This window comes from Grampus griseus, assembly GCF_964374135.1.
Source record: "Grampus griseus genome assembly, chromosome: 12".
NCBI classification, from domain to species: Eukaryota; Metazoa; Chordata; class Mammalia; order Artiodactyla; family Delphinidae; genus Grampus; species Grampus griseus.
In genome coordinates, this window is record NC_139006.1 from 22,126,677 (window position 1) to 22,147,189 (window position 20,513).

General features: G+C 57.9%; 3 protein-coding genes across 6 annotated transcripts in view; 1 reads left to right on the forward strand and 2 right to left on the reverse strand.

Annotated features, from left to right (window-relative positions):
- The first annotated feature begins 396 nt into the window (after window positions 1–396).
- GAS2L1 (growth arrest specific 2 like 1) lies at window positions 397–5,859 on the forward strand. The gene is made up of 6 exons (XM_082667202.1): window positions 397–509; window positions 1,438–2,107; window positions 3,471–3,578; window positions 3,663–3,759; window positions 3,842–4,013; window positions 4,538–5,859. The coding sequence occupies exons 2-6, from the start codon at window positions 1,457–1,459 to the stop codon at window positions 5,550–5,552; spliced, it is 2,043 nt and encodes a 680-aa protein (XP_082523328.1). The 5' UTR covers window positions 397–509; window positions 1,438–1,456; the 3' UTR covers window positions 5,553–5,859.
- Window positions 5,860–5,993: 134 nt separating this feature from the next.
- Window positions 5,994–8,355, reverse strand: RASL10A (RAS like family 10 member A). Its single transcript, XM_082667203.1, has 3 exons — window positions 8,048–8,355; window positions 6,924–7,048; window positions 5,994–6,639 (listed from the first exon to the last, which is right to left on the reverse strand). Exons 1-3 carry the CDS (start codon window positions 8,264–8,266, stop codon window positions 6,372–6,374), a joined length of 612 nt encoding a protein of 203 aa, XP_082523329.1. The 5' UTR covers window positions 8,267–8,355; the 3' UTR covers window positions 5,994–6,371.
- Window positions 8,356–17,986: 9,631 nt separating this feature from the next.
- The window catches only part of AP1B1 (adaptor related protein complex 1 subunit beta 1), a 52,411-nt gene continuing 49,884 nt past the window's right edge, over window positions 17,987–20,513 (reverse strand). For all 4 annotated transcript variants that reach the window (XM_082667804.1, XM_082667801.1, XM_082667802.1 and 1 more), the window contains 3 exons: window positions 19,858–19,944; window positions 19,611–19,765; window positions 17,987–18,125 (listed from right to left, as the gene is read on the reverse strand). In XM_082667804.1, the coding sequence (XP_082523930.1) occupies window positions 18,051–18,125; window positions 19,611–19,765; window positions 19,858–19,944 (317 nt within the window). In that variant the 3' untranslated portion in view covers window positions 17,987–18,050. The remainder of the gene's footprint in view (window positions 18,126–19,610; window positions 19,766–19,857; window positions 19,945–20,513) is intronic.

Below are 20,513 nucleotides of genomic sequence, written 5' to 3' on the forward strand. Positions count from 1 at the left end.
CCAGCCGGAGGTGACTTGCATCCCCGGGCCCCTATCGCTTCCTGAGTTCGTCTTGGGAACTGCCCGTTTGTGCTCACCCGGGGAGGCCACTATCTGGGGAGGCAGAGCAACTAGAAACACCCAAACCCCTCCCCAGGAGACCAAGGAGGGTGGAAGGGACCGTGGGGACTAGCCTGACTGGGGATGGGACTTCTGGGCTGGAAGGGTCGCCTGGGGGCCGTGGTCCCGCCTCCGCTCAGGGCTGGGCCGAGTCCCTGGCCCGCTCCGCATCTGGAGACTCCAGCCCCTCCACAGGCCGGGAACAGCGCGTCCCCTTTAAGAGAGCGCGGCCCCGCCCACCCCCTCCGGCCGGATCCGAATTCCAGAGAGGCGGGGCGGAGACTGCAGGCGCTGAGGACGCGGTGGTGGGACAGGGATCCGCTGTAGCTCGGGCGGCGCCTCCCTGCGGCGGCCCGGCCCGGCTCCGGCCCCGCCGGGGCGATGCTCCCCGAGGCCGCGGGATGAGCCAGGTGAGCGCGGGGACCCCCAGCGCCCACTGCCCGGCGCACACTGAAGGGGACCTGGCGGCGGCAGCCGCGGGCCTCTGTTCCCCAGGGCTGTGTGACCTTGGGCAGCCCCGCACCCTCTCTGGGCCGAAGCCCAGAGGACAGCCAGGACTGGCGAAGGCCCTTCTGAGTCCCGGCTCACAGGCACCAGCCTGGGGCGCTAGCGAGGCTCCTTGGAGGAGGCGGGCGGGCCAGCCGGCTGCCGGATCAGCAACGCGGGCAGGTCCAGGTCGGCCCCGGCTCCGCCACCCACTGCTCTGTGACCTTGAGCGAGCTCTGCGCCTCAGTTTCCTCATCTGTAAAATGGAGATAATATCACTGCACGCTCAGACCTGGCCAAGGTCACTGCGATTACTTTACTACTGCTGCTGTTCTGTCGTTAGAATGACACAGTCCTTACGGAAGGGAGGCTGAGGGAGGATCTAGGATCTTTCCGGAGGAAGTGGGATCGCCACCAGCCCTCAGCAGTCGACCTAACCCCTCTCTGAGGTCGGACCGGGGTTCCTACTGTGAGTCCAGGGCCGTGGGCTACATCTCTCTAGGGCTCATCTCTTTACCTATCACAGGGGCAGTAAGGATGGGTGCCTCCCTGCCTGGGCAGGAGGACTCTGCCAAGTCTTTCAATCCCCCCTCCCCCAAAGAACCAAGCAGCAAACACTTATGGACACTAAGTCATTTATAAAAATCATCCCATTAGTTCCTATGAGGAAGGTACTATTATTGCATCCATTTTGCAGATGGGAAAATTAAGGCGAAGAGTTTCTCACAGCCAGGGCTCAAACCCAGGCATTTGGTCTGAAACGACAGGCGGGTGCAGGTGGTCAGCGGCATAGCCTGTACTGAGCGCCTGCTGGGTCCTCACAGCCATCCTGACCCGTGTCCCTGCCCACAGTGACTCGGCTGGCCTGGGCATGGCAGACCCCGTGGTGGGCATCGCGGGCTCGGCAGCCAAGAGCGTGCGGCCGTTCCGCTCAAGTGAGGCCTACGTGGAGGCCATGAAGGAGGACCTGGCCGAGTGGCTCAACGCCTTGTATGGCCTGGGTCTGCCCAGCGGTGGCGATGGCTTCCTGACGGGGCTGGCCACGGGCACCACCCTGTGCCAGCATGCCAATGCCGTCACCGAGGCCGCCCGCGCGATGGCCGCCACCCGCCCAGCCCGTGGGGTGGCCTTCCAGGCACACAGCGTGGCACCCGGCTCCTTCGTGGCCCGAGACAATGTGGCCACCTTCATCGGCTGGTGCCGCGCAGAGCTGGGTGTGCCCGAAGTGCTCATGTTTGAGACCGAGGATTTGGTGCTGCGAAAGAACGAGAAAAGCGTGGTGCTGTGCCTGCTGGAGGTGGCGCGGCGCGGGGCCCGCCTCGGCCTGCTGGCCCCTCGCCTCGTGCAGTTCGAACAGGAAATTGAGCAGGAGTTGTGCGCCGCGCCCATGGCCCCCAACGCCCCCAGTGCCGGGGAGGACGCTGCCACCGCTGCTGCTGCTGCTGAGATCGCCACTGCCCCGGGGGCTCCCTCCCGCGGGCCCCGCATGACACCCAGCGACCTACGCAACCTTGATGAGCTGGTGAGTCCCTGAGTGCGTATGCCCGGCGGCCTGGCTTACTCTCCCTTTACCCAGGGACCAGACAGCAGGGTGGTGCCTGCAACCTCCGGGGGCCTATCCTCGTATCTGCAGGACAGCCTGCCCCATGGAAAGACTGCTTATGTTGAGCACCAAGTGGATACCTGGCCCCAAGGAGTTGAGCAGGCCCAGAGAGGGAGAGGTGCTGGGTGAGGTCACAGGGCCCAGCACGGCCTGGGAGAAAACTCGGGTCCCATTGCACGATCTCCCTGCTTCCTTTCTGTGGTAACCATGCACCAGATAAGTGCTAGGTGTTCCTTCATCCTGGGGGCCGTGTGATTTGAGCCCCTCCTGTATGCCCTCCCTGCGCTCAGCTGCTAGACATTTGCATTCACACCATCACTGAGCTCGAGGTTGAATGGGTGCCTGTGTTGTTTGGTCCTGGGCAAGGCGCTTGGCACACAGTAGGTGCTCAGTGAGTGCCTAGGGAAGCTCCCAGGGGCTCTGCAGGTCCCTCCTTCTCTCCAGGGCCCTGCACACATCACTTATCTGGGAACCCAAGCCTGGAGTAGCTGCTGCTACTGGGGGCTAAAGTCCTTTCAGGAGCTGCAGGATTAGTTCTACCCTGAGCATAGGAGGTGCCAGACCATGACCCCAGCTTCCTCCTCCTCTTCCCGGGACCTAGGTGTCCCTAACACCCACACAGCCGGGCCAAGAGTTTCCTTCTTATCAGGAGGTTAGAACATGATGTCCCCTTCCTGGAGGCGGGTAGCCGGATGGCTGTGGGCAGAGGTTGCCACCCCACCCCATCCTGCACCAGGGTCACCAGAGGCTCCACCTGCTCATTTTCTCAGCAGCTCCGCTGTGGGCAAGGAGGCAGGCGGGCCGCCCACACAGCCAGCCTGGCAGCTCCCAGCCTGGGGGAGCATGTGGGCAGATGTATGCTAGCTGGGCGGGTGGCCTGGTGTGCACGTTGGTGTATGCGTGTGCCCCATATGTCTGTGGCACTCCTGCCTCCATGGGGTGTGGGTCCTGCCTCCACCCCAAACCTGGCCTCTCTGTGGGCTGCCTCCACCCCAAACCTGGCCTCTCAGTGGGTCTCAACATTCATGTCTGTGAAGTGGGCGAGGGGGAGTGAGGACTCCCCCAGGGCTCAGGGACTTGAAGAATGTGCCTTGTTGGGGTCCCAGGCCCTGGCCCAACCACAGTCCCTCCATCTTTTCCTAGTCAGCTCCCTGACCCCTGGTAGCCAAAGGGGAAGGAGAGCTTCCAGAAGGACTTAATTCCTTCTGACCCTGGAGTTGCTGACATTGGGCCAGGGGAGGAGTGACCTGACCCCTGACCTCCAGCCTCTCTCTGGCTTCAGGTGAGAGAGATCTTGGGGTGCTGCACCTGCCCAGACCAGTTTCCCATGATCAAAGTCTCGGAGGGGAAGTACCGCGTGGGAGACTCCAGTCTGCTCATCTTTGTGCGGGTGAGAGCCAGGGGCTACCTGAGCAGGTGGCAGCCTGGGAGGTGGGGGGGCAGGCCGTGACCTGCCCACGCTGGGCTGCCACAGGTGCTGAGAAGCCACGTGATGGTGCGCGTGGGCGGCGGCTGGGACACGCTGGAGCACTACCTGGACAAGCACGACCCCTGCCGCTGCTCCTCCACGGGTCAGTGCCCACGGCGGGGGCGGGGGGGGGGGCACCTCTGTGGCCCCACCTCTCATGCGCCACCCGTCCTCTCTCCCTGCAGCCCACCGCCCACCCCAGACGAGGGCCCGCACCTTCTCCCCACAGCGGGTGTCGCCCACCCGAAGCCCCCGAGCTGGTAGCCCAGCCTCCGGGGGTGAGCGCAGGGGCTCCCGCCCGGAGGTGACACCCATTAGCTTACGCAGCTCGAAGGAGGGGCCCGAGACCCCGCTCAGGTGAGAAGCAGGAGGACGCGGGGTGAGGGGTCCAGGGGGTGGGGGTGGGGGTGCCTGCCCTGGCCTGGATGACTGTGCTCCGTGACTCACACCCTGGGAAAAGTTCCCGGGGGTGGGGAGGTGGCGGCAGGCCCGGCTTCCCGTCTCCATGGCAACCCAACCAAACGAACAACACAGCTGGGCGGGCCTTGGGGGCTGGGTGGTGGCCAGTCCAACCCTGCTTCCCGATGGCCTGCCCAGGAAACTGGAGGCCCGGGGAGGGGGAGCTTAGGGCCTTCCTTCTTCTGCTGCCTTGGGGCGGCGGGGGTGGCCGTGGCTGCAGGAAGCTGTGGCAGAGCCTCTCACTTCTCCCTGGAAGTCCCCAGGGCAACAGACACCCTTGGCACTCCCGTCACCACACCACAGGTGCCTCTCCCACCCCCCGCCCCAACCACGCGGCTGCTGGTTCCTTACTCTTCCTGCCCTTTCTGCACGCCAGTCCCCTCCGCGTTGCCCCAGCTCTCTCTCTTGCTCCCCTGCCCCAGGGCCCGGGACCAGCTGCCCCCCCACCCCCGCTCCCGCCGCTACTCCGGGGACAGCGATTCCTCAGCCTCCTCAGCCCAGAGCGGCCCCCTTGGTGCCCGCAGTGAAGACTCAGGCACTGGCCCCCGACGGGAACGGCCCAGCCGTCGGGTGACCACAGGCACTCCGGCCTCCCCGAGACGCCCCCCCGCCCCGCGCAGCCAGTCCCGAGACCGGCTGGATCGGGGGCGGCCGCGTGGGGCCCCAGGAGGCAGAGGAGGCCAGCTGTTGGGCCCCAGCCCTGCCCGGCGGGCCCGGAGCCAGAGCCGTGAAGAGCAGGCTGTGCTGCTGGTGCGTCGGGACCGAGATGGGCAGCACTCATGGATGCCACGGGGCAGGAGCAGCCCCCAGACTCCCCGTGCCCACAGCCCCGCAGCCCCCCGGCCTCCCCGGGTCCCCAGCCCCAGTCCAGAGTTGAGCACCACCCCGGCCAGTGTCTTCCGCACACCCCTGCAGCTTGACCCAAAGGAGGAGCAGCAACTATTCCAGCGCCTGGAAGAGGAGTTCCTGGCCAATGCCCGAGCGCTTAAGGCTGCTGCTGGCGGGACCCCGACGGGACCAGCCCCTGACCTGGTTCGGGCCCCAGACCCTCCAGCTCCTGACTCAGCCTACTGTTCCTCCAGCTCCTCCTCTTCGTCCCTCAGCGTCCTGGGTGGCAAGTGTGGCCAACCCGCAGACTCTGGCAGGATGGCCAATGGGCTGCCCGGGCCCCGAGGCCCAGCTCTGTCTAGCTCTTCCGATGAAGGCAACCCCTGCCCCGGTGTAGGGGGCCCACCAGATGCACCTGGAAGCCCCATGGCCGGCCCAGAGCCCCTGAGGACCTGGGCACGAGGCCGGATGGACACACAGCCAGACCGAAAACCCTCACGCATCCCCACCCCGAGGGGCCCCCGCCGCCCATCTGGACCCACGGAGTCCAGGGCCTGGCATGCCCTGCAGTCAGTCAGCCCAAGGGCTGAGCCAGATTCCTGGATGTGATGGACCAGCCCAGCTGCCCCCAGTCCCCCATTCCTTCTCCTTTTCCTTTGTGGCCTTAACCCCTCTGCATCAGGGAGTCCCCCCTGCCTCTTGGGGACCAGACCTCATGGGACCAGACCCCTTGGGACCACATGGCACAATGGGACCTCTGTTGTACATTCCGGTTGGGGGATGAGCATTGCTATTTAATTACTAATATTATTGAATGCCTTAGAGGGGGCTGGGCCAGCCCAGTAAGGACCCTTCCTGCGGTCCTGTGGCCCTGCAGAGCCTGACAGTAAAGTTTTGTTCCAGCTACTTGCGTCTGCTTCTTGGGGACTCAGCCTTGGGGCCATCACACCCATTTGGGGGCCCTCATTACAGGTTGGATTCTGGAGTTAATTGCCAGGGGGCAACGCCTGGCAGCTCTGACCTTCACGCTTAAGATTATCCTGCCATCCCAGAAGTGCCAGGTGCACTTGAGTTGTTTCCCCCTTTATTTCCTCCTGAGAGGCGGGATTTAACTGTTTGTCCAATGGAACTCCAAGAGCAGTCTGAGAGCTTCCAATCAGATGCATAACCACGTCCCTTCCATCCAATGGGATCGTGACCCAATGAGGTCCCAGAAAGGACTGTCCAATGGGGCCTAGCTGGGTCCAATGAGATTCAAAGAGAAGCCTGTCGCCCAGGAGACTGGGTGGGAGTGTTCCTCAGCCAATCAGAGAGGAGGCTGTCCTGTCCAATCCGAGAGAAGTTGGGCAATCTCGTCCAATCCGGGTCCCCAGTTGTTCCAGTCAAATGGAGGACCCCTCCCGCCATCGGTCGTGTCGTCCAATTCAATCACATGAGGCTGCAGCGCGCCGGATGCAGCGCCCCCTGCAGGCGCAGAGCCGGATGCGCAGGGCGTGCGCGCACCAAAGCGCAGCGCAGCAGCTCGCGGAAGAGACGCAGCACGTGCCAATTGTACTTGGCCGAGCACTCGAGGTATCCACAGCGCCAGCCCCTGCGCACTAGCGCAGCCAGTGCGCGCCGAGGCCCGAACCGCAGCCGCTGCCGGTCCCGCTTGTTGCCCACCACAAGGATGGGCGCCTCGGGTGCGCCCGCCGGCCTGGGGGCCAAATGGGAAAAAGGGTCGTGGTGCCACGGACCCCATGGCCGGAGAATCCCCCCAAGTGGGTATATACATTCCCCTCTTGCGGCCAGAGACCCCCCCAGCAAATTACCAGAACCACAAAGACACAAAGACCCAGGCCTAAAGACCGCATAGGGCTAGAGGCCAGGCCCGGAAGGCCTGAGACCAGGCCCAAGATGGCGGAAGAACCCCCTCACTCACCTCAGGCAAAGGCCTGGCCAGACCCGCAAACACTCCCCTCCGCCCCGCTGCTCACCTACCTGGTCTCCGCGATGCGCTGCCGTAGCGCCTTCACATAGTCAAAGCTGTCTGGGCTGCAGATATCATAGACGAGCACGAAGGCGTCCGTGTCCTGCAAGCTCCAGTCTTTAGGGTCCGGCCACTCCTGGGGGCGGGAGGCCAGAATTTGCCGGAGCCCCCCCTTCCCACTCTCCCATGTCCAGTCCTCCAGCAGGGGCCTTGACGCTAAACCCACTGTCCTTACGGACGCTGGGGTATGAATTTTAAAACCGTGCCTGAAGCCGGTCAGCCCTCAACCCTCTTTCACTCTGGGTCTCCTCTCCCCTCACTCCTATCTTCTTCCTCCTCCTCCAGTTTCCCACAGTTCAACTCGGGACAAACCCCGCCCCTCCCCAGACCCCCTCCTTGGTAGTTATGCCTCAGCCTAATTCCAAAGCCCTTGGCCGGTGTTCCCCCAGCCCGCAGAGACCACTAATTAGCGGCAGCTGTACACGTTTAGGCCTTTGGCCTAAGGACATGCTGCTCTTTCCACCTGGAATGCTTCCACTACTTCTTTTCATCAAAAGTTCACTCATCCTTCCAGGTTTAGCCCAAATGCCACCCCCTCCAGGAAGCCCTGCTTAATCCTGCCTGCTCCTTCCTCTTCACCTCTCGAAGGCATCAGCTCCAAGGATTCAAAGTCTGTCCTGGACTTTGCAAAATTACTAGACGAGTCTTTGCTGCAGGTCACAGGAATGAGGGAGCAGAGAATGATCCCCCTAGAAAGCACACCACTATGTCTGGCTTCAACCTCTCCCAGTGCGGCTCTGCTCAAGGCCCCAGACCCACAACGCTCACCCTCAGGGAGGCAGGACCATGCTCCCCCACGCACGGATCCCCACCCACCAGCGGAGGCAGGCAAACAGAGAGGCACTTAAGCGAGCTAGAAAAAGCCACCTTGCAAACTCGCCGGGTCTCGGGCCTGATTTTGGGCAACTTCAGGCCAGCAGAAGGGGTGAGACACACAAACGCAAGGACACACATTCATTCTTCGGCCCATGAACACAGTCGGGCACCCCTGGGCCGTCCACGCGGACTCGCACGTGTGTACCGAGCACCCACACACATGCTGTCACACGCCCCTGCCCACTCCTCGAGCTGCTACCTCTAGCCCCCCGGGGCTCTGACCGGGGCCAGCACCGTCGCCGTCGCGGATGCTCAGGTCGTAGACGGCGCCGTCGAGCAGCACCGCGGGCCGGTAGAGGCGCGGCCCGTCCGTGGGCCGGTGGCGCTCGGGGTAGTCACCGAACAGGAACTGGCGGATGATGGCTGTCTTGCCCACGCCCGGGGCGCCCAGCACCGCCACCCGCAGGCTGCCCCCCATGGCCCGCGCGTGCTGCCGCGCCCCGCGCTGAGAAGCCTCATGGGCCGACGCCGCTCGGCGCGCGCCGCGCGCACTGCCCGGTACGCCCCGGCCCCGCCGCGCTCCTCATCGCCCCTCGGAGCACCCGGGGCCCAGGGAGGCCAGGCCGGAGGACGCAACTGGCGGTGGGCGGGCAGACAGACAGCAGAGCAGGCCGACGGAAGACGTGAGAGCAGCTCCGGCGGGTGCCAAGCTCGGAAGAGAACAGACCGAACGCGCCGCGCACAGACACGGCCTCCTCTCGCAGCGCGACTGGAGGCGCCGCCCGCAGCGCGGGGCACCGAGGTCGGACCCCCTGCTTGGGTCCCGCGGCGGAGAGGGGCGCTGGGGGCGGCACTGCCTCTCGGCGCCTCCGTCCCTCTGTCCTTATCTGGCTCCGGCGCCCGGAGTCGCCGCCCCAGCCGGCGGCGCGAGAAAGCGAGCGAGCGGAGCCTCCCGGAGGCGGCGATGAGGTAACCGCCTGCCCGCCCGCCCCTCCCACCTCCCCCCTACCCGCCCGGGACGCCCCTCCCGGGAAGGGTCGCGGGAAGGTGACTGGGACTCGGGGAGCCCGGGGAGGGACCCAGCCCCCACTGCGTTCCGCACTCCTGTCACCCGCTCCAAAATAGAAGTCCCTTCTCGCCCACATCCTTGTCCCCTCCTCCAAACACCGCTCCCCCAAGCTGGCTCCTCACAAATCCGGCCCGCTGGAGTCAGGGCGCCCGGGTCGGATCCAGCCCAGCTGTGTGACCTTGGACGAGTTGCCGCACTGCGCCGGCTCTGCTCCACATCCATCAAACGCAGACACCGTTTCTTGAGAACCTACTACGTGCCAAGCCCTATACTAAGATATGTGATCCTTGAATCAAAGCCTCAACCTGGTGTCTCTGAGAGAGGAAAAGAAAACTAAGGCTGGAGAGGGGACTCTCCGAGGTTGGGAGGCAGTGGGTGGCCCCTGACCCGCCGCCCTGCGGTCTCTTCTGAGGAGTTCTCCCACCTCCCTCCTGCCCACAGGGGTAAATGGCCAGCACTAAATAACATGTCAAATGGCATCATGGAGGGGGGCGTGGGACAAAGGGTGCTGAACCCGGCATGCACCAGGTCCCAGCAGCTCAGCCCCAAATCCCTGTCCCAACAATGCTGAAAGATCCAGAAATTGGTCGACACCACCTTCGTCATAGCTAAGGCCAAATTTTCTGCCTATGTCTCCACTGTATCTTCCCTCAAACCCTGCAGCCTTCACGCCAGATTCTCAGAGCCCAAATCCCTCCCTGGAGCTGGCCGGAAGCTCCTTCCCCATCAGGGCTTGGGAAGTCTGGGTTTACCAGCCCCATCCTCTGCCTCTGCTTGCCTACCCCCTACAGTGGGGGGCTCCCACATCTCTGATGCCCAGGTACTGGGGGAAATGCACAGGCATGTCTGTTTCTGCACTGAACAAGGGTTTTTCTTATCTGTCTCTTCAACAAACATCTCCAATCTTACTGCTTGCCAGGATGCTGAGATAGGTTTTTTAAAAAGTCCTGCCTTAAGAGAGAACGTTCTAGGGATGGGATGCAGGAATTGTAAGAGCACAGACAACATGCCCACCCTAGCCTGGGAGAAGTGGGAGAGGGAGGAGCTGAGTCTTGAAGTGGAGAGTGGGGTTCATCCTCCTGGGAGCAGGCGATGGTACCTGGATCAGGGATATGGGTCTGCTCTCACTATTCTTCTCAGCCACTAGGGAGAGCAGAGCCAGAGTTGTGGCTACATCTGACAGGTGTTCTAGGTCTTCAGGCCCAGTGAGTGGGGACCCTTGGCTTTATTTTACTTTCTGCTGTGATTTTTCCCTTCACCCGATTTCCCCTCTGACTTTTTAACTTTTCAGGCATCTGGGTTTTGTGAGCCGCCTCAGTTCCTTTGGGGAACAAGGCAGGGAGTAAATAAACTAGGCACCACTTTCCCTGTTGGCACTCAGCAGGGTGTGGGGCTGACATCATTATGGTCTTCCTTGGGGCACTCGGGACCACCAACCCCTGCCTGGAGCACCCTCCCTCCCACACGTGGGAGCCAGCTCTGGGTGTCCTGGAAACCTTCCTTGCTTCACTTTCTGACAGAGAGCCCTTTTCTTGGGTAGGGCTTCTTTGGGAACCACAGACAGGGCTGTGTGTGAGGCATCTCAGGGACCTAGCGTGTGGTTTTTGGAGTGACGGAAGACACTCTGGACAGAGTACGTCCAAAAGCTCCCACAAAGTCGTCCACACTCCACAGGGGTGACACATTCCCAAGGGAAGTCTCCCATCAGTATCACTAGCAGCCATTCCCATTTATCAAGGACCTGTGGGGAATTCCCTGGTGGTCCAGTGGTTAGGACTCCAAACTTCCACTGCAGGGAGCATGGGTTCGATCCCTGGTCGGGGAAATAAGATCCCACAAGCCACAAGGTGCAGCCAAAAAAAAAAAAAAGGACCTGTGATGTGCCAAGCCTTGACTGTAGCTATGCTCATTGAGGCCCAAAGGGATGAGCAGGAAAGTGGCAGCACAGGGACCAGAACCCAGGACCTTAGGCCACTGAAGCTGACTTTCTGAGAAGCCCAACTTCATTGGGGCTCAGAGACCAGAAGGGCTTCAGGAGGAGGTCAGCTGGAGCCTAGGGCCCTGTAGGGAGGGACTCTGAGGAGGCCCCTGTCACTGTGGGAGCTGAGCTGAGACAGAAGTGGGCCGCCCAGGGCCAGGCTTCCCAAAGACTAGCTAGCCAGAGAACTCGGGCTGCCTGTTGGCCACTGCCTGACATTTGCCCAAAAGGTTTCTTCCCATCCGGCCTGATTCCAGACCTTCTCTGGGGTTGAGCACCGTGGACCACGTCCAGCTCCCAGGGGTATTTGCTCTGGACTCCTCTCACCCAGCCATCTGCGTCAGTCCACTGACCATTAATCATAGTCTGTCCTGCCTGTTAATCACTTGTCCCAGCTTAACTCACTCCCCCAGAGTCCTGATGGGGGGAACCCTTACCATTTGGATGCCTCATGCACAGTGGGTCCTTGGTGGCCATCGTAAGGCTGCCCATTGATTGTAGCCGGTCAGCCCCTTGAATGCCATGGGGTTTTATAACCATCAGGACACAAGGAGGCAGCACAGGGCAGGGCTTCCAGGCCTCTGGAGTGAGACCTCTAGGGTTTGAAACCTCCTTCCTGGAGGGGTGTCATCTGCACAAGTTATTTAAACTCTCTGAACCTCAGTTTCCTTCTCTAAAGGGGATAATAATGGTCTTGACTTCATATAGTTGTTGTGGGATGAAATGAGATGATACAAAGAGGAAAACAAGACAATTTAGTAAGGCTGGTGGGGGGACTAAGTTTGTACATATAAAATAATTTCATTTTATATGCTAGTTTACAAACTATAACGGAGGCATATGTGTGTACACACAGGTAAGTATGTAGACAGATATTTCCTAGTTCTGTCTGCCGAAAGGGCCTAGAAGTGCCACCCCAAGAGCAACACACACACCCAGCACCCAGATCTTGGTTTCTAATTCTGTTCTCCAGGCTTCCTGGAAAATGGCTGATGCTAGGGTTGGAGCAGGATGAATAAAAGATGAGCCTGGAGCATCTTATAGTACTGGAAAGTAAGGAAGTGCTCAAAAGAAGCCAAAGGATGGGGGCATGTCAAAGAGACACAGAGCCTACTTGAAAGAGCTCCCAATAGCCAAAGCTTAAAAAATTTAAGCAACAAAATAAATAATGCACTTTTGGATTAAACCCAAATTATAAAATAAATATCCATGAGTCCAAACTGATATAAAATGATTGAATTAATACATAAATGCAGGAGAAGAAACAAATTTTCCTTACAGAAGAATTCCAAACATTTTATGTAGCTGCTCCCTGCCTCCACGCTCTTTCCCGAGTGTAGGCTGCACTTCGTGACTTGCTTCTGAAGAACAGTGTGTGGAAAGGGGAGAAAGTAACTTCGCAGTGGAGACCACTGGAAACACTACCTCGGCCAAGTGATCCAGGCTGATGTGACGGCGATAACTCACGTCGATAGTGTGGACCCCTGATACGATGGGACGAGAAGAGCGCCTCCCTTGTCTCCTTCCTAAAAACCTGTAACCCCAGTCTAACTGTGAGAAAAACATCAGACAGACCCAAGTTGAGGGACAGTCTACAAAATACCTGACCAGCACTCCTCGGAATGGTTAAGGTCATGACAAACAAAGAAAGTCTCAGAAACTATCACAGAACTAAGGAGACTCAGGAAACATGACAACCACATGGAACGTGGGATCCGGGAACAGAACGAAGACATGAGTGGGAAAACTAGTGAAAACTGAATAAAGTCTGGAGTTTAGTTTTAAAATTATATGTTATATAATTTGTTATTTATTTTATATTATAAATATATATTATTCTTATTCTTGTGTATTATATATTAATAAACATTTACATCATAAACATATTATATATAGAGAAAAGAATAGAAAAGATCCCATTTACAAAAGGAACAAAAAAATAGAAAAAACTCATGTATCTATGAAGAATAAATGTGCATGCAAGACTTTTTTTTTTTCTGGCACACCACAGCTTGCAGGGATCAAACCCGGGCCCTGGCAGTGAAAGCGCCAAGTCCTAACCACTGGACTGCCAGGGACTTCTGCATGCGAGAACTTTTAAATGAAGAAAACTTAAAAGGTTATAGAGGACTTCCCTGGTGGAGCAGTGGTTAAGAATCCACCTGCCAATGCAGGAGACACGGGTTCAATCCCTGGTCCAGGAAGATCCCACATGCCACGGAGCAACTAAGCCTGTGCACCACAACTACTGAGCCTGCGCTCTAGAGCTCGCGAGCCACAACTACTGAGCCTGTGCTCTAGAGCCTGTGCTCCACAACAAAAGAAGCCACCGCAATGAGAAGCCCATGCACACAATGAAGAGCAGCCCCTGCTCGCCGCAACTAGAGAAAACCCACGCGCAGCAACAAAGACCCAACGCAGCCAAAAATAAATAAGTTTATATATAAAAAAAAAAAGGTTATAGAGACGTAAAAGAAAGCATGAACCAATGGAAAGGCATCTACTCCTATATTTGGATGTACAGATTAATATTATTATTATTTGTTTTGGGTATTTTTTTTAATTTATTTTGTTTATTTGTTTGTTGTTCCACGGCATGTGGGATCTTCCCAGATCAGGGCTCGAACCCGTGTCCCTTGCGTTGGCAGGCAGATTCTTAACCACTGTGCCACTAGGGAAGTCCAGATTAATATTATTAATATTATTATCCTCACATCGTTTTGAGGATGTCAATTCTCCATAAGTTAATATAAACATTTGATGTGATCCAAATAAAAACAATACCATCATTAAAAAAAAAGAAACTTAGTTCTAAAGTTCAAATGGGACCAAAAGGGTGAATAAGAGGGTACTATAAATTATGAAAATATAAAGGTACAATACTTTTTAAAAAACTCAGTGGTGGGGAGTTCTCTGGTGGCCTAGTGGTTAGGATTCTGGACTTTCACTGCCATGGCCTGGGTTCAATATCTGGTTGGGGAAGATTCCGCAAGCCACACGATACAGCCAAACAAAAACAAAAACAAACAGAAACAAATGCAATGACCGATGAATAGACAAATTCTCTGGTACTGAACAGAGTCCAGAAAAGCACTGATATATATGTGGAAATTTAGTATTGATACAAATGATATTTCAGATCTGTGGGGAAAAGATGAATTATACAGTAAATGGTGTGGAAACAACTACGTAACCATCTGGGAAAAGAAAGTTGAATCCCTACCTCGTTCCTAACATAAAGCCCACATGGAACAGGCTCAAAATGCAAAAACTGAGATGAGACAAGCACTGGGAAGAAAGAAGAGATTAGGACTTCCCTGGTGGTGCAGTGGTTAAGCGTCCACCTGCCAAAGCAGGGTACACGGGTTCAAGCCCTCGTCCAGGAAGATGCCACATGCTGCAGAGCAACTAAGCCCGTGTGCCACAACTACTGAGCCTGAGCTCTAGAGCCCGTGAGCCACAACTACTGAGCCCGCGTGCCAAAACTACTGAAGCCCACACGCCTAGAGCCCGTGCTCCACAACAAGAGAAGCCACTGCCACGAGAAGCCCGTGCACTGCAACGAAGAAGTAGCCCCCGCCTGCCGCAACTAGAGAAAGCCCGCGCACAGCAACGAAGACCCAACACAGCCAAAAATACATAAATAAATTTATAAAAAAAAAAAAAAAGGAAGAAGAGATTAAAAGAAGACAATGCCCAACACAATTTCAGCATGGAAAAGTAAAAACAGTAACAAAATGGGGAGAAATAACGACAAATCGGGAAGAAAAGGACCAATAACCATGTCAAAAAAGGGCAACAAATAAGAAAACGGCTCACAGAAAAGGACACACAAATGGCTCGAAAACACACGAACGGAGACATGTTTAAAACACAGTAAGGTACAGTTTTTTGCCCGTCACTTAAGCACACCGCGATATGCTGAGTGTGTGAGGGTGTGGGGAAACAGGCTTCGCATTTCTGGTTGGTGGGTGTGTAAACTAGAGAATTTTTAGCAGTAGCTATCAAAATGATTAACGCACCTACCTTCGAACCAGCAATTTCAGTCTGAGGAATTTACCGACATGAAAATGAATGTTCTTTGCAGTATCAGTTGCACCAACACCACCAAAGACACAATTAAGAGGACATCACGGCGAGGACTGGTTCATCATGGTGCCTCCATTCAATGGAAAACCACACGGCTGTTATATAAAGGCATGAGGCCGCTCTCTATAATGGGCTAATAATGGAAAAGTCTCGAAGATACAAGTACGATGCAGATCGGGGTGTATTCCATGCTACTCTTTGTGTATAAAAAGGGAAAAAATCGTATTAGACGTCATTGAGTCTCTTTGGAAGGTAACACTGGTCCCTTTAGGGAGAGGAATGAGAAGGATTATTTCACTTCTACATTCTTTTTGCCTTTTGGATTTTGAACCATGTGAATTCATTACCTTTTCAAAACAAGAACTAAAATTTAAAATGTGAAATGCTTATACCCTCTGGTCCAGCAATTCTGGGGCTAGATCCTATAGCTGCATTTGTGTCTACGAGCAAGGATGTCTAGAAAGATATTCACTGCACCTTTGCTTGGACTCCAGAAGATGGAAACAGCCAGAATGTCCGTCTGCAGACACCAGCCCATCTGCACAAGAAATTCCAAGGCCTATTTGTACTGATAGGTAAATAAAGCAAAGTGCTGGTAACATCTAGGGTGTGCTATTTATTTAGTAAACACGTTCCTGGATTTGCTTTATACAGGCACAGAATTATTCCTGGAAAACCAAAATGTAGCAACGAACTTTGCCTCTAGGGGGGAAAATAAGAACTGAGGAAATGTGGAAGGGAGAACTTTATCCTTTGTGTGACTGATCTCACCGTGATCCAGAATCACTCTCTCCATAAAACAAACCACTAGTTGAAGATAAAAAAAATGTACAATGAGGTCACGCCGCAGGCCTTGGCAGGGTGTCTGGCACACAGGGAACCCATCAGGCCCCTGGGTGTTTGTTGGACCCTCTCAAATAACTGGTTGCTGTGTTGAATTCCCCGACTGGCTGGGAAGGCTCAGGACCCTGGAGAATCTTCTGCAAGATGCCAAGGCCCCTGAGAAGCATCGAGAGCTGAGAATAAGGACACCTGAGCACACCGGGACTGGGGAGAGCACGTGATGGGTGTCACTGGGGTGAGGGAGGCACAGGAAAGCTGGAGAGGGACAAAATCATGGTAAGTTTCCTCCCACAACCGCCTGAGGCCCGAGCACATGAACCCAAGGTGTCTGATGACAGTCCAAGGGCCTCTGTCTGGCCAGGACAGCGTTCCTCACTGGCATTTCCCCCTCACCTGAGGGGCTTGGTCCTGGGCCTCATCATCGCCCCACTGGGGAAAGCAGAGCACTCACAAGGCTGGGTGGGCGTTGGGCCTCAGCAGGTCAGGACGGCAGGCGACAGGGCAGGCTGCGGTGAGTCCACAGACGGAGGGGACTCCAGCTGCGTTTGTGTGTGGCCTTCTGAGCTGGGGACTTTCAGATGAGGCGAGAACTGGGGTTGTACGGTCAGGGGCCTTGGTTGGTTCTAGAGTCTGGGGTCCCAGGGCAGTATGGTGACACCCCAGGGGTCAGAGGTGGGGCAGTGGAAGGCCAGGTGCCCCTGCCAATGCCTACAGCAGTGTGTCCAGCATGGGCAGGGTGCAGGGAGTGGCCATGGCAAGAAGGGGCTGAGGGCCCACCAGCCATGAGGCACTGAGAACCCACTGGCAGCTCTGCCCACAGAGCCCTGCCCAGAGTCCCCCCACCTCCCTCCCCACCCCGGGAGCCAGGCCAGTGCCAGAACTGGGGCCACATGAGGTGTCCCTGGTGGTGGCTGGGGAGGCCGCTGCAGATGCAGGGCGGGGAACAGCCCGCCCAGACAGGCCTGGTGCTGGGCCTCCCTGCCGCTCCCAGGAGCTGAGGAAAACCAAGATGCACTCGGCCCTCCCAGCATCTAAAGGCAAGACGGCATGGGCTCGGGTGGAGCTGGGGTCAAGGGTGGGAGAGGTGCTGGGAGACCAGCAGGCCTCAGCAGGCAGTTTCCAAGGACAAGAGAGGGAAAGGTACTGTCAGCAGGGCTAGGCAGGGGCTGACACAGCTCAAGCCCTTGACCCTGGACCCCAGGAGATCCAGGACCCTGCCCAAAAGAGCCTCAGGACCTGACACACTGGCCAGGGACACACTTGATGTCATCATTTTTATTCACTTTCTCTTTTTGAAAATAAGAGTAAACATACAATATATAGTCTCTATTTATATATATTAGACATCGTTACTGCAGGGCTCAAGAAAACCATCCTCAACCACTTGGAAGCAGTTTTTAATTCTGACATTTGGTGGAAGAGGAAAAAAGTGTCCGTGATTGCCAAAAGCAGAATCTTTCTTTATTATTAAACAGCAGTAACAGGAAAACCTAATGCTCTGTCAGACACAACTGAAGGAGGCCAGGAGGGGGGCAGCAGATGCTAAGGAGAAACCCCAGACAGGATGCACCACGCTCGCCCACATGCCCCACCTCTCAGCCGTGTCTCCGCTCCAGGAACCCTGGACACATCGAGGAATGTATCAGAGGCAGAGACCGTCCTCGCGGGCAAGAGGGGGAGCGGGCGGGCGTGTCTGCCAGGGGAGCAAGAGCCCGGGGGGGCTCTGGGAGCTTCCACATGGTCTTCCCCGAGCGGCTCAGTGCTCGGGAGGGTGGGGTTGTAGGCCCTGGGAGCCCCAGGCCCTGACAGAGCAGCTCTCCTGGTACCCAGTGGACCCTCCACACACGCCAGGATGCCTGCCAGGGTCCATCCCAAGAGAGAGGCGGTGAGCAGGGCACCACCAAGAGAGACTAACACCAGCCCAAGAGAGACTGGGGCAGGGGGCTTCCTGGGCTGGGAACCGAGGAGGGAACTGCGTGCTCGCCCTCAGGTGCCGGGAAAAGCAAGAGAAGAACCCTGGATCTCCCCGTCCAGCTCTTGTGCCGCTCTGGCTCCTTTGGTCCCCTCCTCACCTGACGCTAAACGTCAGCAGCAATGGAAAGAGGGGGGTCTCAAGCACGCGAGTATCCTGAGGACCCAGGCAGGCCCTACTGTCAGGACCAGGGAAGCCTGTGGGTGCCAGGAGCCTCGCCCGGTCCCTCCCGGGAGAAGGAGGTGCTGCCACCTCCCAGGGGGCTCCTTGACGCGGCTGGTGGAAGGCTGGAGCGGATGCTGGACGGGGCCTCAGTTCTTGAGGATGGTCTCATAGGCCTGGTACACGTGCTGGGACACCTCCGGTGCTCGGCACTTCAGGGACAGCTGCAGGGAGAGAGGGGTCAGGGGACAGGGAGCGCTCATTCCCGGAGCTCCTCTCCAGGGCTGGGGAGGAACAGGCGGGGAAGGCAGAGAAGGAGGGAACCAGATGGGAGAGGGTGGTGCGCACACGTGGCCTGGTGGCAGCAGTGGCTGGGGCTGTTGTGTGGTTTAGGTGAGGGGGCGGCCGCTGCAGCCAGCCGGGTGGGGACCAAATTTACTCGCAGCCCACATGCCTGCTGTCCGCCCACCACCATGGCCCTCTGCAGCGTGAATCACGAGCCCGAGGCTGCCAGGCAGTGCTGGCTGCACCCTGCAGAGCTGCCAGGCCCCCCACAGCCCATGGAGGGCGGAGGAGTTTGGGGCCAGGAGGGAGGCCATGGGGACGCTGGGTGGTCTTTCTGGTTTCTTGCACAGGAAGCAGGCACATCAGACTTGGCTCGGCTCTAACTGTGGGAAGAGCCTGGAGAGCCCTGGCAGCGGAGACAAGCGCAGCCACCCCTCCTGCCAACATCACTGCTCTGAAGGGGGCCGTTGGGAAGGGGGAGGGGCACGTGGCGCTCTAGCAGTCAGGGCCCCAGTCTCCTCTGAAGGGCTCTGTGTACACTGACTGTGGGAAGTGAAGGCACCAGGCTGGGGAGCACAGGGCAGCCAATTCTCCTGCCTGCAGCCTGCATGCGTGTCTGCCCGGCTTTGGGGAGCAGCGGGGTGAGGCCAACTCAGGAGAGCCGGGCCAAGAGATGGGGTGTGCGAGGTACAGCTGGGAGGATGGAGGGGAAGAGGAAGAGAAAAGCAATCCGCTAACCTCCAAGTCCTGCACCACGGGCACCAGCAGGGAAGGTGGACATGCAGCAACCGAACACAGGGAGACGGAAATTACCACCACCGAAGCCACCGCCGAGGCCCCACCCGACCTCTGCACCCACACCACCAGCGGAGCCCAGGGAGCAGCCTCTGGAGGGTCATGCCTGCCCGAGACTTGGGTGCAGGGAGAAGCAAAGCCTGGGCTCTCTGGGGCCTGGAACAGCAGCTTGGCCTCTGGGAAGCCACGTCCTGACTGAGGTCTGACTCAAAGGTCAGGAAGGATGAGTTGCTCGGAATCCACATCCTCCCAGGAGGACACTCAGGTGGGGAAGAGACGGAGGGCCAGGGCCGGGGCCCAGCGGAGCCACTTCCCAGTCAGACGGGCCTTGGGCCAACTGGGCCGCCTCACAGGGCCCAATTTTACAGAATCTTCTGGTCCAACTCACTGTTCTGAGACCCAATTTGGTGTCTTATCTGAGAAACTAGATGGGACTGAGTTGAAAGCTTTCTAAGGTCAGAATTCTGATGCTCCTCCAATGCCAGGCTCAAAGGGATCCCAGCTCAGCTGGGCTAGAGTGCCCCCCGATCAGGGCCGACCCCTGGCCCGGGAAGGAGGGGAACGGGAGAGGCTGCCCAGACAAGAAGGCAGAGGCCCCATGGCAGGCAGGCAGGAGCGGGGGCCCTCACCATGAAGCTGGGGTTGCCGGGCTGGATGCGCAGCTCCGCCAGCACCCAGATGCCATTGGTCAGCTTGAGGGACTGGTAAAGCATGTCCTGGCCCTCCACGTTCCTCTTGGCGATGGTGAAGATGTTGCTGCTCTGCAGCCTACTGCTCACGGCCTCTGGGGGTCAGAAGGCCCCCAGTCAGAGATGGGGAGGCCTGGGGCACAGGCGAGGGGCAGCATGGAGTGCGGGCGGGGCTCAGGAGTCCTACCCGCATTCAGGGGGCAGTCTCTGATCTGGAACTGGGCTTCGTTCTCATTGGGAATGTCCTTCCACGTGGCCAGGAACATCTGCCGGTCTGGAGGGGTAGAGGTGGGATCCTGATACACCTTTGCTCCCACTCAGTAACCCTCAGCAGGAAGTGGGTCGGGGGGCAGTGCCACCTTGCAGCTGAGGACAGGACTGGCTCTGCCACAGCCCCTCCTGCTTCCCTGAGCAAACCCTGAGCTCTGTGAGGGTGGCCACTTGTGCTGTTCCCAAAAGACCCAGGGTTCCTGCCTCTGGGCCTCGGAGCTCTCCCCACTACCACCCAAATCCGACCTCCTGCTGCTCTGGAGCCGAGCACCCTGCTCATTAGTCACAGCGGTGTTACAGAGCTTCTGATGTGACAGAGATGACGTGGGCAAAGCGCTCCATGCCCTATGGGTGCTGGGATGAGTCTTCCCAGGGGTTCCAGCTGGGGCACAGGGGATGGGCATCAGGTGTGACACATGGCCGAGGCTCCCTGCCTCGGGGGGCCCATGCGACGACTGTCTAGAGGCTGCAGGCAAGACTGAGGGGCAGAGCTGGCCAGATAAGACCCTGGGGGCCCCGGTGAAGTTGTGACCCTCACTCCAGACTCTGCAGGGGAGCCGGTGACTCATGGAG

Coding starts and splice junctions, on each gene's coding strand:
- GAS2L1 (XM_082667202.1), top strand. CDS start 1,457: ATGGCAGACCCCGTGGTGGGCATCGCGGGCTCGGCAGCCAAGAGCGTG. Junction 2,108..3,470: donor TACGCAACCTTGATGAGCTG/GTGAGTCCCTGA, acceptor CTCTGGCTTCAG/GTGAGAGAGATCTTGGGGTG. Junction 4,014..4,537: donor GGGCCCGAGACCCCGCTCAG/GTGAGAAGCAGG, acceptor CCCCTGCCCCAG/GGCCCGGGACCAGCTGCCCC.
- RASL10A (XM_082667203.1), bottom strand. CDS start 8,266: ATGGGGGGCAGCCTGCGGGTGGCGGTGCTGGGCGCCCCGGGCGTGGGC. Junction 7,049..8,047: donor AGAGCCCCGGGGGGCTAGAG/GTAGCAGCTCGA, acceptor TCCCGCCCCCAG/GAGTGGCCGGACCCTAAAGA. Junction 6,640..6,923: donor CAGCGCATCGCGGAGACCAG/GTAGGTGAGCAG, acceptor TTTGGCCCCCAG/GCCGGCGGGCGCACCCGAGG.